General features: G+C 34.4%; 1 protein-coding gene across 3 annotated transcripts in view; it reads right to left on the reverse strand.

The window, feature by feature from the left end:
- Nucleotides 1-1677: 1677 nt before the first annotated feature.
- The window catches only part of Wapl (WAPL cohesin release factor), a 76379-nt gene continuing 58942 nt past the window's right edge, over nucleotides 1678-19114 (reverse strand). For all 3 annotated transcript variants that reach the window (XM_046449999.2, XM_046449997.2, XM_046449996.2), the window contains 8 exons: nucleotides 18791-18867; nucleotides 16191-16366; nucleotides 15570-15685; nucleotides 15024-15188; nucleotides 11105-11312; nucleotides 8680-8768; nucleotides 4334-4429; nucleotides 1678-4028 (listed from right to left, as the gene is read on the reverse strand). In XM_046449999.2, coding sequence (XP_046305955.1) covers nucleotides 3963-4028; nucleotides 4334-4429; nucleotides 8680-8768; nucleotides 11105-11312; nucleotides 15024-15188; nucleotides 15570-15685; nucleotides 16191-16366; nucleotides 18791-18867 — 993 coding nt within the window. In that variant the 3' untranslated portion in view covers nucleotides 1678-3962. The remainder of the gene's footprint in view (nucleotides 4029-4333; nucleotides 4430-8679; nucleotides 8769-11104; nucleotides 11313-15023; nucleotides 15189-15569; nucleotides 15686-16190; nucleotides 16367-18790; nucleotides 18868-19114) is intronic.

A 19114-nucleotide genomic window follows, 5' to 3' on the forward strand; every position in this document is an offset into this window, starting at 1 on the left:
AGCCCTCCCCTTATATTTTTAGATTCCCACAAATATCACAAAAATTCCAGTTAGGAATTAGATGCATAGATGTCATTTCTGATAGATACCACCTGCCATCATCATGATAGGCTCTTTCAGACTTGGTAACATTCCCTTGTCTTAATGTCTACTTTGTCTGTTAATAACCAACCCCACCCATGGCATTAATTTTTTGCATGGTCTTTCCCTTTTACTTATGTGATATCCTTTTATTTTAACTTAGTGTGTCATCCTGGTTGTTCAGTTTGACAATGTGTGCTCACATTTAATATAATTATTGGTATAATTCTATTTAATGGACATCTTTGGTTTCTTTTTCAAGAGAAAGCAAAATAAATATAAATAAGCAAAAAATGTTATTTGCTTCCTACTTTTATTATTGTTACTCCTTCTTTGCTCACCTTTGGCTAGTCAAATACTTTCAGTGTTTCATTTTGATTCCTGTAGTAGTTCTAGATTATCTCTGCTTTACTTTTTACTGGTTGCTCTAGGGATTATTATATGTACCTTTATCACAACCTACTTTGTGTACTATACACTAAAATCAATGAGTCTTGTTACAGAGTGATTCCATTTGTCCATAGTCTGTAATACAATTCTGAACAGACAGGTTCATGAACGAAAACTAGGTAGTATACAAATGTTTTCTTATTTTTGCTTAAGCCAGTACATTGAATTTTGAATATTAAAACCACACACACATTAGATAGGGAGAGAGGTTTGACCAAACAATTGTAGTTATTAAATTCTTTGTCCAGAGATATGTTACCCATCTATATATGCAATATCAGGGGCAATTAACAGTCAGTCATACAAACCTCTTTTGATACATTCTTCTAATGTATGAAAAATTTGAAGGCTGGAGTTGTATGTAGCTCAGTGGTAGAGCACTTGCCTAGCATGTATGAAGCACTGAGTTCAATCCTCAGCACCACATTAAAAAAATAAAAAGTATTGTGTCCATCTACAATTAAAAAAAGATTTGAACTGGGTTCGATCCTCAGCACCACATAAAAATGGAATAAACAAAATAAAGATATTGCATCCATCTATAACTAAAAAATATATTAAAAAAATGTAACAAGTATCAGGGCATAGTCAAAATCTGTGCATGATTTAGGTCTTTCTGTATCCACTGCCTGTATAATTAAACCACACTTACACGTTGTGATTTTATCTAAGTGGGAGAATAGATTGAAAGGACTTTCCTAGGAGCTTCCATCTACTTATGTGGTTAAAACTAGTAAGAAAAGGTGTCAAGGAATCTATCTGTAAATGCAGGAGGACTGCTGGCTGACAAGTAGGAAAGCTGAAAAAAATTAGAAGCAGCTATAAAACCTCCAAAGCAAACTGGCTCATATTTGGTGAGGCAAAAGATTTAAAAAATAACATAATAAATGTGCTAAAGGCCTAACCAGACAACCAGAAAAGCACCATCCATAACCAGCCTAGGTTGTTAAAAGTTCGCATTCTATTCAGATGAGTATTTACAAGTACATAATAAAATATTTACTCAACAAAAAATGGGTTAAACTGTACATTTAAAGCGGAAATTCACTCAAGTGGCACACTTTGTTGGCCATTAGAGCTGGCCATATCAAGTTTGAGACTACTTTCTCCAAAATAGGCCAATAGACTTATGTTAAAGACAACATGTGTATTGAAAGTAGCAATTTTATTTGAGTTAAAATTATTTACAAAAACCCAAAGACATACTTCATGAAACTGGTACAAACTATTTTTTCCTGCCGTTGGCTTTTTGCTCCAAAGATCACAGCTGAGAAATACTGTATAAAATAAAAATAGGATTGGATTCAGAAAAGTACTCTACTGTTCTAATTTCCAATTGGTAGTATTTACAGAAATATTTACAATGGAAAAAAAGGTTACTTTAAAACTTTAGTTAATTTGCAAGTCAGCCTCAAGTACCCTAAAATGCAGAGTTCTCTGAGGGTTAAAAACACACAAATGCACTGCAGCTGGTGAGGTGGTATCTTCCCTCACCCCCACCCCCAACCAAAATCTGCATCTCTATCAGTGCTTGACAATTAGTTATTATTTAAAAAACAAAACAAAACAAAAACCTGTTAAACACTGAGGTAAACCAATTCCCAAATGATTACCAGTGTAACAGAAAAATGTAGTTCACCCTGATTGATCTCACCCAAATATTTTATAATATCCCTTACCATCTGCCACAAGTCAGTTTTACCAAAAAATCTGTTTTCTCTAAATCCAATGATTAATAAATATCAATTTATTAAAAAATAATTAAACAAAATATATCTATAACTAATTTAATTTTATGGGTATAATTTACCAATGTTTTCAACAGTTTGCTAAGCTAGCTTTTATATTCAGGGCAAATACAATCTTAATCTTTCCCATGTTACACTGGCATACTTACTATGTTCTTAAAAGGTGATGGGGTAAGGGGGGGGTTTGGGGTAGCAGGAAGAAAATTTGCCTGGAATGAGTTACTTCCTTATAGATTTCCCAACAATCTGCATTATCAAAAATAGGAAGACAATAGAAGGCAGCCACTGCATTAAAAAACATTACAGCTGGCACTGATACAAGAGCCCCGGTTTGTCACTTTATACAAGGAAATAACAAAGTCTAAATGGGTAAAAGTTAGACTTCTAGTTATTTTCCCCAATACACACCAAACCAATATTTTTATGGCTTCAAGTTTTACAAATCCAATAAAGAAACATGATTTAACTACCAGTACCTGAAAGGTAACTAAAAGTATTAATGAAATTGATCTCTGAAAAAGCCTGTCTTCAGGCCCAATTAAAAAAAAAAAAAGTATAATCGGTGGTTTGAACAATACGAGAAAAATTTGCAATGTTGTAAAATCAAATCTATAAAACATGCTCTCTGTGTTCCACAACTGTTTTCCAAATGACAACTGTTCTATGAACAAAGAATCTGGATGGAAAAAGGGTCTTCTCTAAACCAGCAATTTTAAGGCTTTGCGCTTATGTAATTGATCCTGTCACTCTATAGAAGAATATACACGTTATCTGGAAACATGAATTCAACATTGGTGTTTTAGCTTCCTTATATTTACTGTACTGAATATTAGAAAATATATCCAGAGAGCTTCCCTCAAAATGATGTTTCAAGAGCCTCCCTAGCATTAAGTGTAAACTACCCTGGGTTTGTCTACTTTGCTTAATCATTTAACAGGGCACATCAATATAATATTCCCTCAAACTGTTGTTTTCTTGCATCTATAGCTATGACACATTATGGTATGATATTGAATATGGTTATGGTCTCAAAAGTGAAAAATAGTCCAACACCCAAACCTAATCAAGAATAAAAAAATATACTATTATCCCTTGTATCTTTGGATTCCATCTAATTTTAAATATAGACAGTAGTTCAGGGAACAACAACAAAAAAATTCACAAAATTATTAAAAGCTTTATTTACGATTGGAATCATTCAACAAAAAAGCAAAAGCAAATGAGCCTGAAAAAGGAACTAAGCTGTTGTCTAGAATGTCCTCAGAACATTCGATACCTCAGTAGCTAAGCTGCCTTTGCACCTGGCTGGCATGACAACAGTGGCTCAACATACACAGCAGTTGCACTAACAGCAGCACAAATTTTCCCCTTAAAACTTGCCCAGAATAGAGCAAGAAAAAAAGGGGAGGATATAAACTCTGCCAAATAAGTGTTTTTAAATACTGCATGGAATTGTTAACAGCCTGAACCTTTTCCCTCATTTTTGATAGTTGCAGATTGATGTAGTAACTGTCATTTAGCAAATGCAGAATGCATGACGAAGAAATCAGACGGTCTTAAAAATCCAAACATGAATGATACTGATGAATGTTCTTGATATATCTTCAAGGACTTCTTTCATGACTTTTCTTTGTCTAAGGATAGCTCCAGCATTACCGAGCACCTGAAGCAAAGGTAAAGCAGCTAGCAATGTTCCAAATATTCAATCACTCTAGAGATAGACTTCTGGCCTGTTGTTCCAACAGCACACTGAAAGAGGAGGGAAAGAAGTAATGGTTAATATTTAACAAAACTGTGAAAATATTAAATCAAAGTTTAACTTCTAAAGACATTATTAACCTAAACACTACAAATCAAAGTACACTGAGATTAAACTGTGGCTTTTATAATAAATAGTATTTTGCCATAATAACTGTTAACTTGAAAAATAAAACAGTTATTTAAACTTAAAAGAGAATCTGCTTTTTCTTTCAGTCACTATGGCCATACTAGTTTTATGTTTGTCAATGTATTATACTTAGGTTTAAATTCATAGACTAAATAAAACAACTTACAGTAAGATTCATGAAGCTCAGGAATTTTTTGAGCATCTCTGTCATTATTGAGAAGTCTCCTTCTGGCAGGTATTCCCGCACAGTGGTTACATTGATCTGAGGAAACAGATTTAAGAAAATAAAATCGGTCAACTAGCAGAAAACATGAAAATACACCTTATCATGTGTTGATGGTCATGGCATACATCATACTGCAAACTTCTACAGGGTGCTTGGAACACCTTGGTTATTTCACTTACATGTGACTTCACTCTGTTCTAGTGAGTTTGTCTACCTCCTACCCCACCCCCCCACCCCATCCCCACCACCTGGGAAAGAAAGGGAAAAAGGCAAAGTTGACGAAGAAACATTTCTGGGCAAAGCTATTTTTGTAAATGCACAGAGAAAAGGCCTGGAATAACAAACTGCACCACTGAGTATGTGTGTATGAGGTGGGAGAGGGTTATACTTCAGGATATACTCATAGAGTTGTTTATGAAATAAAGATCAAAGAAAATTTCTCATGATGCATAAATGAATTATTCAGAATAGGGATTAATTAGATCTTTCCAAAATACAATATGACATAGAGATTCTGTGTCAATGCCAGGAGAGTAGATTAAGGTGTTCTTTATTATTAACAAGCAGCAGCCAAGCTATATATAAACAAACCTTTACAAGGAAAATGCTGCATGATCTGCTTTAACACTGTTTCATTTAATTACATTTAGAAATGCTTAATTTAAAGCTTCACAAAGAATAAGGAAAAGTTTTTTTAGTAAAGACTCAATTATAATAAAGACCACAAAAGCATGTCCTCCTAAGTCTGGATATACAAGATAAAGGTGTGTGTGTGTGGGGGGGTGGAGGCTGCAAAAGAATGCTTCTAATTTGACATTAGTTGATGGGGGCAAGGAAGGAGAGACGACATCTTACTCTCTAAGGAAATCCCCCTTTATTTTCTTCTATTTCTCCACCAGGGTACTTAGGAAATTATAAAGCAACAGTCAGATGAATATAGTTAGTAGGCAGTACCAACCATCCACAATCAAACTAAGCATCCCCACCAAAAGCCATGACAGTGGTGGGCACTGTAGTGACTGGTGTCTCTGGAGGACTGTTCAGTAGAAAAGGACACCTCTGTAACACAGAATAAATTATCAGCTATTATGCTTTGAATGAAAGTCCCTCTTTAATCCAAATTTAATCCATCTCTATCAACAATCCAGAGAATGCAACATTTATAGTGGCTGAGGCAATGGGAAGGACAGTTATAGCACTTGTTATAAACAAAGGGCAGCAGGCACAAAAACAAGATGCACGATACAGCATACACAATTTGGGAAATTTTTTAAAAAGTATCCAAACTATGGTATATTAGGTTGGGGAGCGGTGAAACAGTCTTGGGGCCTGCTAACAGTAAAAAAGCCATTATTCTCTTAATGACAGCAAGCCAAGGAGAATTCAAAGAGAGGAGGCTACATGATCAGCAAGTGCTCTCTACAAGAAGCTAGCTCTGATGGCAGTGTGCAAATTTCAGGAATGGAGAAAGGCAAGAGAACTGGAAGGGCAGTGAGATGACGCACTGCCATGCATCATATTCAAACTGGCAGTAAGGATGGGTATCAGAAATTGAGTGCACTCTTCTGAGCTTCCTAATAAGTATGCTGTCTTTTTCTACAGGCAGGATTTTTTTTTTTTCAAATGAGCACAAACTTGTGGGTTTATTTCTGAACTCTAAGTTACATTCTTTTGGTCTATTTGTCTAAAGGTTGGTCCCGCAGTCTTGATTATCGTAGCTTTGTATTAAGTCTTGGAATCAGGGGGCTGGGGCTGTAGCTTGGTGGCAGAGCACTTGCCTCTCATGTGTGAGTCACTGGGTTCGATCCTCAGCACCACAGAAAAACAAATAAATAAAATAAAGATAATCTATCTATCTGTCTATATATCTTGGAATCAGGAGCTTTGAGACTCCAAATTTGTTCTTTTCCTGATTCTTTTGGCTATTAGGGGTTCCTTCCATCTCCATGTGAATTTTAGGATCAGCTGGACCACGAGGATCTGTAAGCCTGTGATTCTTTTTTTTAAAGGTGTTTTTTTTTTTTTTAAACACCTTTCAAAGGCCATAATGTCTGATAATTCTCTGTTGTCTTTTGTTTGTGATGATTCTTGCTCATGTGGTCTTGTCTCCTTGTATGCCTGGTTATCTTTGTGCTCTGCTCACCATATCATTCAGTGTGTTCAAGTTTGGGAAGGAGGGGTTAGAGAGAGCCATGGGTTCATCCAAGATCCAACCCGGGGAGGCTTCTTGGAGGAGTACAGGCAGGATTTTCTAACTCTTCTACTTCCACATTGGGCAATCTGATTTCCTTTACATTTTGTATTATTATCTAGATTTTAGGGTTAATCTCAGTGATCCTCCAAAGCAACACACATATATAGGACTCTATGAATTCACAATACTGCTAACGACTTAAGAACCTTATAATCTCTTTAGAGATGAGAGAGCTACAACAAGAGTATGAATTAACATGGGGAAAAAATAACCCAAGATAAATCACATGGTACTAACACAATTTAATGAACCCTTAATAATCATGATTACATACAAATGAAACTAGGGCATATGTGAAACAAATACCTAAAACTCTCCCCCCTCTCCCACAGTCCTAGAGACTGAACCTCACAGATGCTAGGCAGGCTTTCTATCACCGTGCTACATCCCCCTAATTTAAGTATTATGTTTGTTGTTTTTATTTGAAACCCGCCTCTTCCTTCTTTCCTTTGTATGGTATTCCTCATTTACTTTCAAAATCTTGTCATTCAAAATAAGTTAAAAGGCTGAACCAAGATTAGAGGTAAGGGGGATAAAGATCTTGCAGGAACTCCAAAGCCATGATGAGAACTCTGGTCTGGATACTGAAAGCAGTGGTGCCTGGAGGGTGCCACATGGAGTTGGCTAGTGTGCATTTAGATCGACAATGGAAAAGATAGACAAGCAAGACTGATTAGAAAGTCACGTAGGACTCAGATGAGTGGATATACAGAAAGTGCAAAAAGGCAACAATTCAATGGCTAAAATTAAGAAAAAGAGTGGATAGATGGACCATTACACAAAAGCCAGCAAAGTGTCCCCTTAAATGAAACCATCATTTTATCATTGCATTCTTTCTTCCAACCCTCTTTCAAAAAAGAGATGACCTCCATTTTCAAACAAGTTTCAGAATACAGATGGCCCTTGCTTTCTCTTGAAGCTAACCCTCTCACTATAGATCTCTACTGTTTCCTGAATGCCCTTGTTCCTAGGAGAAAATCCTCCTTTACTTTAAAATCTGGCTTTACAACTTAACTTTCACTTAAGAATATCCACCTGTGCCCCACAGTTTATAAAGAGATTCACAATGACTCTGACATCTCCTTCATATACTATTTTTCTTTACTACACATCTTTGTGTTTCCCATCATAGCAGACTATTCAATAGCAATAACCATCTACTTTGTGCTCGAAAGTAGTCACAGAAGTACCTAGACACTCATATTTCTCATAGGTAAATTCTGATGATCTAACTCATTCACAGTAATACCATCTGCTTGAACAGTGACTGTTTCAGACAAAGCAGGACTCAATGCTGGCCAAGATTGGGGAAAGACTACTTGGTAAAGAGAGGATAGGGAGGGTGAGAAAACTGTCTTAAGAAACAGAGGAGAAGGGACCTACTAGTGCTGAATATTGTACTGTTAAACTAGATAACCCTAGCTACAGTCAGCTGATGGCTATGGGGAGCACTTTCAGCAATGGACAACATAACATACCAAGGACAGTAGTTAATCCAATGTACTCTTACTTTGTAATGTACCTTGAAAACTACAACAAACATGTAAAAAATCTCTAACCTTAGATGCTATCTTAATTTTCATGTATGCAAAGCTTCTTTTTTCTAAAGATTAAAAACACTCTGACTAGTTTGTTATTCCCATCTGCCCTCCTCTTTTGAGATCTCAAATAGCCTGATTCTGACAGGCATATCATTCTAATAAAGCCATAAAAATCAACAATTCACTTCACTCCGAACCTTATTTGGAAAGGAAATAAAGATGTCAGGGGTACATAAAAAAGAAAACTATTTGAGAAATTTATAAAGGAAAACTACTGCAAGGATAGACATTTGCTTGCTTTTTTTCTTCAATAGGGAAGAAATACAATTGTTTAAATAATTCTATAATCAACTAAAAGCCTTTCTGGAATAAAGTAGATGTAACTGGAGAAAAAATTAAAGAAATAAATAAGTGAATTAGGCAATGGTAATAAAGCTGTTATACTGAATCTTTGTAAAGATAGATAAAAATCTCTTTAACTATTTACTTACTGGACTTTCCTGGCAGAGACACCCAAGAAGTAGAGCAGTGTAGGAGGCCACAATGCAATCCTCCATGTGTTTGCCAGCATGCTGAAGGGCTGAGGGTATTTAAAAAGAGTTTTAACAGTGTACCAAATAATACAACACCACAAAAACCAACCATTCTTTTACTTTTCTTTAAAAAAAAAAAAAAAAAAAAAAATCAACAAATGGTTGAATGATAATATATTCCAAATTAATAAAAATTAACTCAAAATGGCAGATACCCAAATATAAGAATTAAAACCATAAACTCTTATCAGACTATATAAAGAATTCTTACAGCTTAGTAACAAAAAAACAATACAATTGAAAAGTGGGTAGAGAGCCTGAATAGACATTTCTAGAGCATACAAAAGGCCAACACATAAAAGATGTTCCACATCATTAGATATCAGGGAATTGTAAATGAAACCCCAACAAGGAATCACTAGGTATACACTCTAAATATTTTCAAAGACAATTTTTAAAGGTGCAGAGAAAATGGAACCCTCATATACTGCAGATGGGAATGTAAAATGGTACAGTTACATTGGGAAACAGATTAGCATTACATTAAAATGTTAAATAGAGTTAATGTATAATCGAGGGATTCCACTCTTAGGTACTGGGGGTTGAACCCAGGGGCACTTTACCACTGAACTACATGCCCAACCGTTTTGTTTTTTGAGACAAGATCTCGCTAAGTTGTTGAGGCTAGTCTCAAATTTGCAATCCTCCTACCTCAGCCTCCAGAATTGTGGGATCTCGGGTGTGCACTACCACATGCCTACAAATGGGGAATGAGGCAAGAGGATCCCAACTTTGAAGACACTGTTTTTTGTTTTTTTTTTAATAGGACTGGGGCTGTAGCTCAGTAGTAGACTACCTTTGAGTTCAATTTCCAGCACCACAAAAGGGAGAGGGGGGTAAAAGAGGTAAAAACAACCTATCAACAGAAAAATGGATAAACAATATGTGGTACAACGATAAAAATAAAACATTTGACTATACAAATAAGGAATATCTTATTAATACATGATATAACATACAGTTGCAGACATAGAAGCATGTCACAAAAGGCCATATATTATAAGATTTTTTTTTTTTTTAGTGGTGATGGTGGTGCTGGGGATCAAGCCCAAGGTCTTGTGCATGGGATGCAAGCACTCTACCAACTAAGCTATATCCCCAGCCTCCCATGTATGATTCTTTTTCTATGAAATGTGGGACACAGGAAAATCCAGAGAAAGTAGATTAGCGGTTACCAGTGATTGGGGGAGAAAATGGTGGTGGTGGCTGCTAGCGGGTATGCTGTTTCTTTCAAGCTGATGCAAACTCTAACCCTAACCCTAATTAGATAGCGGTACAATTTTGTAAATACACTAAAAACTACAACGCTTATTTACTTTAAAGAGGTAACTTTATATAGTATATAAATTATCTCTATTTTTTTTTTTTTTTTGGTACTGGGAAAAATAAACTCAGGGGCACTGAATCACTGAGCTACATCCCCAACCCTATTTTGTATTTTATTTTGAGTTGATTAGTGACTCACTAAGTTGCTGAGGCTGGCTTTGAACTTTCGAACCTTGTGTCTCAGCCTCCCAAGCCGCTGAGATTATAGGTATGCACCACCACACCCAGCTACAAATTATATCTTGATAGAGCTACCATTAAAAAAAAAAAAAAAAGACTACTAAACAACCAAAAATATTATTATACCAATTGAAACATCAAAACTTAGTAACTGAGTTCCTTAGGAACAGACTTTGTTCAATATTAGAACTAATGGCATGAAGAAACAGAAAGAAACAAAAAGATAAGAGGCTCAGAATCAGACATTGCTATAGACTACTTCCTAGCCAGGTGAAGCTGAACATATTAAATTTCAAATCTTACGGACATGAAACTACAAACTGCTATTCTACAGAATTTGTATGAATGGTAAATCCAAGATCACAATTCCTGACAACAGTAGACATCTAATAAACATTTGATTAGTGAAGATATTACCTCTAGTGTTATTTCTTACTGCATTTGTGAACTAGTAGTACTTACTCTTTCAAAACTAATACTGTAATTTATGACAAAAGATCAAGTTTAAAGTGAGGCTGATAAAAGAATCTAAAAATTCAAAACTGGAAAAACCATTATGTTCACATTTTACCAAAGAATAAAGGAGAGAGGGCCCAAGAAGGAACCATATTTTTCCCATTAGTCAGTCTGCCACTGGCATGCACCTTCCTCATTGCTAGGAAGAACTATCAAGCACTGAACTATCAAACCTTATTTAGATTGAACTTGAGAGGCTCTAAAGTAATAGCTAGAATTAAAATATATTCTGAAGGAAAAAAAAAAAAGCAAACTCAAACCATTACTGTCGGTTTGAATACACCACTCAAAATAAACATACCTTTATTGAGGTCAAGTTCTTCATCATCCTCCTCCTTCTTATGTTTCTCATCTGCACCATCAGTCTTTTCAGTTGATACCCACTGTATTTCTCCACTTGTTTCTTGCCATTCTCCACTCTTATCATGCTGAGTGGTGGGAGCATCTTTGATCAACTCATCTGTTTTACTTTCTGCCAATTGGGCTGCTCGTTCTCGCTCAAGGAAAAGCTGATAAAATTATTTTGAAAACCATTAAAAAGGTATCACTGATAATTATATACTCAATATTTTGCCTTAAATAAGGAGGTCTGGGCTGGGGATGTAGCTCACTAGGACACTGTTTGCCTAGCATGCCCAATGTCTTTGGTTCAGTCATCAGCATCACAATCAAAAACAAACAGAAAAAAAAATAAGAAGAGGGTTTGATTGAGCTTAAGTAACAGATTTTGTTCTACAACCCATGGAAAGCCAAAATAACAAAATGCTGCTGGGATTCATTTAAGTAATCTACTAATGACACAGGCACTGTTTGCAAGAATAAAAGTCTCCATAATGTTTTGTAATTGGATAACTTGAATTCAAACAAAAAAGAGGAAGAACCTTGAATAAAACTTCATAATATTAGGGCAGAAACAACATAACCTCCTACACAGGGAAAAGCTTACTTGTATACTGTGTGTTCCCTATAGTCAAAAGGAAACATTAACTAAATTCCTTGCCTTCACTTACTTTATTTTCCCTATGCTGCTTCAGTACTGAACACACAGAAACCATCTAATATACTTGCTGACATGATTTGGGAAATGGTCCAAGTTACTAATGAGAAACTACCTAAATATCAAATGCAAGCTGGCCTCCAAAAACTGCTAAGTATTCAGAAGAGGAGAACATAAACTTCAAAGACAGCATGCATAAGACAATATCCTTGGGAAAAAAAATTTTTTTTCAAAACTGGTCTAAGAATCCCTGGGTGTCCCTGAGACTCTATCAGGAAGTCTGAAAGGTCAAGACTGAATTCTTCATATAATAGTTACAGTTCAGCAAACTTCCTTCATTCTCTCTGAGTACACAAAGAAACTCTGTAGAATCTATATGCCATATGATTATACACCCTTGTTCTAGTGGTTAATATAATTTCCCCCAGATTTTCTTTATAAATTCAGTAAATTAAGATGGATATAGCACTTGAGAGTGTAAGAAAAATCCTGAGATAAAAAATATCTGAAAAAGGAATGAAGAACTTCTAGTTATATCTCAGGTAAGGATCAAGTTATAGATTACTTCATGAAGAAGTGAACCATTATTAGTCCAAAAAAGGTGGATAATTAATAGTTAGGAAGACCTTTAGAAAAATTAAAAGGATGGCCCATTACTGTTTCTGGACTTATAGGACTTAAACTGCTGTGACAAGTATAAATCAAGGTGAAAGGAAGCATATGGTTGGTGATGGCTGAGTATCAATTTTAAATGTACATTCTCTGCCACAACAATTTCTAAGTCAGAAAATTACTACACACACTTAGGGAAAATATGGCTTCAGATTTAGTGTTACTTAATTCTGTAACAAAAGAAAACCAAAAAACCAAAACATTCAAAAGTGTATTGGTAGAGAATTGGTTAACTACTGAAGAGCACTGCACTCATTACAAAGGTTGAGATAAATATGTGTGCTGATATAAAAAAAATTTAACAACAAGTATAGGTAAAAAAAAGTGTGTATAGGAAGATTCTATTTACTTAGAAATTATTGCACATTTGACATAAAAACTAATTTCTCCAAACAGAGACAAAATTTACAAATGGTAACTTTTTTAGAAAATGGATAAATGCATTTTAACCTTTCTGAATGGAATTTTAAAAATATGTATAAATATGTATTTTTAAAATTAGTTGATGGATCAGTTTTTTTAAAGTAGCTGAGAGCAACTAGAAAGAAGGAAGTTCAGGTTAGTAACTAGAACTACCTAATTTGGAAATAACTGAATTAAGATCAGTGTTAATATAAAAGGTATGAATCTGAACATGAATTTTTCTACTACATCTTAGTCATTATCCCAAAGATATTACAATCTAAAAACAAAAACTTTGTGGATGCATTTAAAAAATGACAAACCCTAGCAGACAAAATAAAACCAGACAAAACACAGAATGATATCCTGATGATAAGGATAAGTACAAAAGAGAAATACTGGGTTGGATGTATTAAACATTCCCAGATGAATCAGACACCAAAGAAAAATTTGAAGCTATCTCTAGAATAACTTGGGGTGTGGGATGGCTTCTGACAATTAACTCCTCCTATGGAAGTGAAACAGATCAATCATCTATTTCTTGAAAAATAACTGCTGGGGACATTCATTATTCACTATTGGTTCCATTTGAACACAAGTTAACTTTTAAAGGCAGGAACCAGAATGACTGAGAAAACTGTGGTATAATCACAATCATATGGGGGGAATACTACTTAGTTATAAAGAGGAATAAACTATTGATATGTGCAACAACATGGATAGACCTCAAAAACATGTGCTTAGTGAAAAAAGTCAATCTCAAAAGGTTATACATACTAGAGGATTCCATTCATGTAATACTCTGAAAAAGGAAAAACTTGGAACTAGAGTAGAAGAGAACAGGTAGGTAGAAGATAAGAAGGGTAGGTAAGATGGGTAGCACAAGGAAATTCTTCTGTGTTTCCTTAATGTAATGGTGGAGAATATAAATTTATACATGGAATAAATTGCACAGAAATAGATATTAAACACACAAATGAATGCAGGTTAAAAATGGTGACACTGAATAAGGTATGAAGACTAGTTATCAGTAATGTACCAATGTTAATATCTTGTTTTTGATACTGTGCTATAGTTATATGAGATGTCATCATTAGAAGAATCTGGGTAAAGGGTATGTAGGATTCTTGGTACTATATAATTTCCCAGGAGGCTAAAATTATTTCAAAATGTAAAGTTTTAAATCACAACAACAAATTACACTGCAACATCCCTAGCCATAACAAATTACAAAGGGAAGAAATGCTTCTTTTAGCAGAAAAATGTGTCAATAGGTTCTATAACTTAAGATACCAAATGTAACATAAATTAAGCATTAAATAAATCCCTAAATGATACTGATTATTAGTAATTAGTACTACTATTTATTTACTATTACAGTTATTGATAAGTAACATGACAATTTCTCACTGGTTTTATATACTTTTGTTCTAAATAACAAAGATAAATTTCAATGCCACTGAAGTCTGAGTATTCTGTGTCCTTCAGGAAAAAAGCCTGTGGATGATGTTTTATCTGTGGTCAACACTCAATTATACATGATTGAGAACAATAAGATAAGATAATAGAAAATACTGCTTTAAGTGACTCAATGAAACTATCTCTTTTGATTATCTTCCATGCTCAGCCATTTGCCACTTTCCAGACCTACTATGGGTTTCCAGTTTTTTCTATGGTCCAGCGGGCCTAAGAGAGTCCTAGACATGGATAACTGAGGATACATTCAATGTTATCAATACTCTACTTGTAATTCCTAAAACAAATGTGCCTTGTCACTGGTTTTCTGCTATCAGTGTCTCTTTTTGCTAATAATCCTTAAAGAGTGATTAAAAGTTAAGAAAAGCCAGCAGAATGAAGTGGGAGTACATGCTAAACCAGTGTGCCTCTTACTGACCTATAGAGAAATCATACCACATTTTTAACTAGTTAAAAATCTGGTTTAAAATAAAGTTTCATCTTATAAATTATGAATATTTAAGCATTTGTCAGCTCTGAAAGATATTCCCTATACATAACAGCAAAGAGATGCTTCAGGAGTTCTAAACCAAAAAAGGGGAAAAAAAGGGGTGGAGGGTTAAAAAGTTTAAATTGACAAAGGAACTGGATAGATACAACAAAACTGCAGATGTCAGTTTAAGTCATTGCTTACCTGTACTAAAGCCTGAACAGCATGAACTTGTCCAGCTATCCTTAAACTATCATCTCCTTCTCCACTACAGAAGGAAGAATCAAAAGAACAGGATGTTTCCATGTTGACAAGACAGTGCCGATTCCGAGCACTATACTCCACTAGATTAATCAGTAGACCCAAGCCCTACAAAAAATTTTAAAAGTGCATATTATCACAGTTGAGAACTTAAACATATACCACACACTTTTATCATAAATAAAAACTTAATCATTGTTTTCTATCTACAAAAAAGCAAAAAAAAAAAAAAAAAAAAAGTAAGATATCAGTCTTCCCAAAGAATAATTCCTTGAGTTTTTAATCATCATTTTCAGCTTGTACACTTTTTTTTTTAATTGCCATGGTCTTTTCTAAGAAAAGGAAAATATATGAAGGCATTCATTGGAAATTAATTGAAACAACTCACAATGTATTAAAAAAAATGATTCTTAAACCCAAACTCAGATAAAGTTTTCATCATCAACTAGATAAAAATACTCATGAAATGAAACAGTCATTTCAACTCACCAGTACTCGAATATCAAATCTCTGCTCCTGAGGTAGGTACTTTGGAACCTGAAGCACGCAGTTCATTGCTGTGCCTATAAGGCCATCCTGTTCTCCTGTTTTTGTGCTGCCCCACTCTGAAGAAGGAAACAGAAATAGGGAAAAGTGTTACTGATTCCTCCTGATGACACTAATAACTACATTTATTAAAATGAATATTAGAATTGCATGGCTATTTCTTAATTGAAATACACTGTTGATATTTCCAGGCCAACCTACTAGGTTGATTATAATAAAAGTATTAACTCCTAAAAGTAGTTTTCACCTGCTGGAGTCAATTACATTATGAAAACTTTTAAATTCACTACATCAAGAAAAGAAGTAACTTGGGGGCTGGGGTTGTGGCTCGGTGGTAGAGAGCTCGCCTAGCACATTCAAGGCCCTGGGTTCAATCCCCAGCACCACATTAAATAAATAAATAAATAAATAAATAAATAAATAAATAAATAAATAAAATAAAGGTGTTTTATCCAACTACAACACATATACAAACAAACAAATAAAAAAGAAAAGAAATAACAAAAGGTAACAATTTATTTTTTCTGTGTAATAACAAAATTTCAATGAGAAAATATTACTTACCATTATCATTAGTTAAGTTGAGCAACACCCCAATGATGGCCCTCATGCAGTCCTCCACTGCTTTGCCAACGTGGTTAGTTACATTTTGGTGAGGCGGAGGCTTATTATCAGCTACACATATACTGTTCTCAGCACGGTTATATTGCTGAATCAGTTCTTCACAATGCTGTAATGCTCTTAAGAGAAAATAAAATGTATGTCAAGATCATTGTATTGTCATGAGCAATGAATAAATAAAAATAAAAAAAGAAAGAAAATAAAATGTACACCATTATGGCAAAAACCATTATACACCAATTTTCTATCTACTTGGGCCTAAAAACTGGCAGATTATATTTTTCCTTCCTACTATGGAAGTTGTTTTAACTATTCAATCATACACCAAGAATGGGATGTTTCCTTTTATTTTGGAAAAAATTAATAATTAAAAAACCTAACTTTTCTAGTTAAGTATTAATTACTTAGAGAGTAAATAATTTTTTAAAAAAACTTGACATCATTTAAATTGACATATCTCCTGGCAGTAATAAAAAGATGAGCAATACCCAAGAATCCTCAAGCTTCTACCCAAAATAACCAGGAAATAAAATCCTTAAATAAGTCTAGTACTTCTAAATAAAGGCTTTACTTAAATCACTAATCCACTATTTTATTTTTTTTTAAAAGTCCAATAAAGAATCAAATTAGCTGTCAGGTGATTCTTTATGTATTATATACCATATAAAACCCTTAAGAGAAAATTCTACCATATTTAACTCATCCTTAGCTGCTGTTTGGAACATATGGAGGAAATTTGATAAGGCTCTTAATACGGCTAGGGATGTGGCTCAGTGGTCTAGTGCCCCTGAGTTCAATCCCTGGTATTCCTCCTACCACCCAAAAAAAGGTGTTCCTCATGATGTCTAACCCCAATTTGTTCTTCTGATGCTTGCAGATGCTGGCAGAATTACTCTGTTGTTGTTGGTAACTCAACTTTCTTAAGTAGTACTGAGCTAAACTGTGGTTATGAAAGGAGGGAAGAAACTATATATATATATATACATTGTTGAATCTTTCCATGATATCCCTGCAATTATCCTGGTTCTATTGAAAAGCTCAAATGCCACATGAATGCTTTTTCACTAACACCGAATTCTGACCTCTACTGTCACTTATAAGACATTTGACCCAAATTTCCTAATCAAAATGAAAGAGCTGAAATCTGTCAAAGTAAATACCTCCTTTCCAAGGAACTTGTGGAGGGTTAAGAAGTATCCCCCCCACCACCACCCACCCCCGCAAGGGAGAATAACACATGGTTAACAACTGTAATGTATGTTGTTAAGGGTACTAAACGTAATATAAAATACATAAGAAAAAAAGGAAATAGAGGTGATTAGACATTTGAATTTGCTTCAAAATATTATAGAATAGGGAAAAATGAAGGTACAGATGGACACAACTGCTAATTATTAAAGTAATGTATACAAGAGTTTACCACATTTTGTCTACTTAATTTAAGTTTGAAATTCTCCAAAATAAAAAGAGGTTAAAACACAGACATATTGGAGTCAGACTGTAGTAGGTTTTCCTTTGATTCGGAAATTGGACATATATCCACAACAATAAGGAATTAGAGACTTGGAGTTTAAGATCATTTTTTTCAAAGCAGAGACCTAGAGAAAGTTAACTCCCTGTGGTATTGTGCTGGCTAGGCTAAAGGCCAGAGAACTAGGGCACAGAGATAAACTAGGACAGAGATATCAAAAAGAGGCTGTTGTAATAAGACAGAACCAGGACTGGAGACATACATACACTCAGGTTAGAGCATTAGCCTAATTGTGATAAAGGTTGGGCAGGGAGAGTGTGGAATGAAGAAAGGGACGTAAGAGAGATGGGGGAAAAGTATAACTGAAGAGCAGCAAAAGAGAGCGAGGAGAGTCTGCTTACAACAAAACTAAGGAATAGGTAGGCTTATAGGTCAGTGGTAGAGCATTTGCCTAGCATGTGTGAGGCACTGGGATACATCCTAAGCATCACATAAAAACAAATAAATAAATAAAGGTATTGTGTCCATCTATAGCAACAACAAAAACAAAGCAAAACAAAACCCTGAGGACTAATAATACTTAGTGTTTACTATATGATGAAAACTGTTCTTTGCCTAAAAGATAGTTTAACCAATTCATTAGTATATATCATACATAATTTCAAAAGACTTTAAATGCACTTAAAATTATTTATACAAATATTTTTATATATACATTTGAAATATATATGTGTGTGTATATATACAAAAAATATATTACTAGATATATCAACTAATTTTATTGTACCAACCACCCTAGATAGATAATAGATACAACTATTACCCACACCTTTTAAAGAACCTGCACCAATTAAGTAACCTGTCTAAAGTTATACAGCAAATGTTATGAAGCTGGACTTCATACCCAGCAATTTTGGCTCCAGAATCTGTATTCCAAACTTTTGCTCTATAATGTATTCTGATTTACAGAAGTTAAAAGAATATTTTATGAAGGAAAGTAAGATGACCTTAATTCCTTTTGGTTAATCCAAGTTATTTTAAACAAATAACATGAGATTTTAGAAAAACTTACTTAGCTGATGAAATAATGAGTTGTGAATCTTTATATGCTATCAAGTAGCTCTGATTCTCTGGATTATGCACTGTTACCTAAAAGGGAAAAATATGAAATGATTTTGGCAACCCCCAACTTTCTCACTGATGCAAACAATACCACTCCTACATTGTACCATAAAAGATACAAAGATGAGGAAGAAAAGTCCATTGTCACCTAAGTAGGTTCCAGATTTAGAATAACAGCAACCAATTTATTATGAAATTTAGACATCACTATTTCAATTGCTCATTCATAATTAATGTATTCTTTACATTTATTGTAATAAAATGCCAACCACTT

The sequence above is a fragment of the Marmota monax genome, unplaced genomic scaffold, assembly GCF_021218885.2.
Source record: "Marmota monax isolate L192 unplaced genomic scaffold, Marmota_monax_Labrador192_F-V1.1 WCK01_AAM20220418_F8-fsc00004, whole genome shotgun sequence".
NCBI classification, from domain to species: domain Eukaryota; kingdom Metazoa; phylum Chordata; class Mammalia; order Rodentia; family Sciuridae; genus Marmota; species Marmota monax.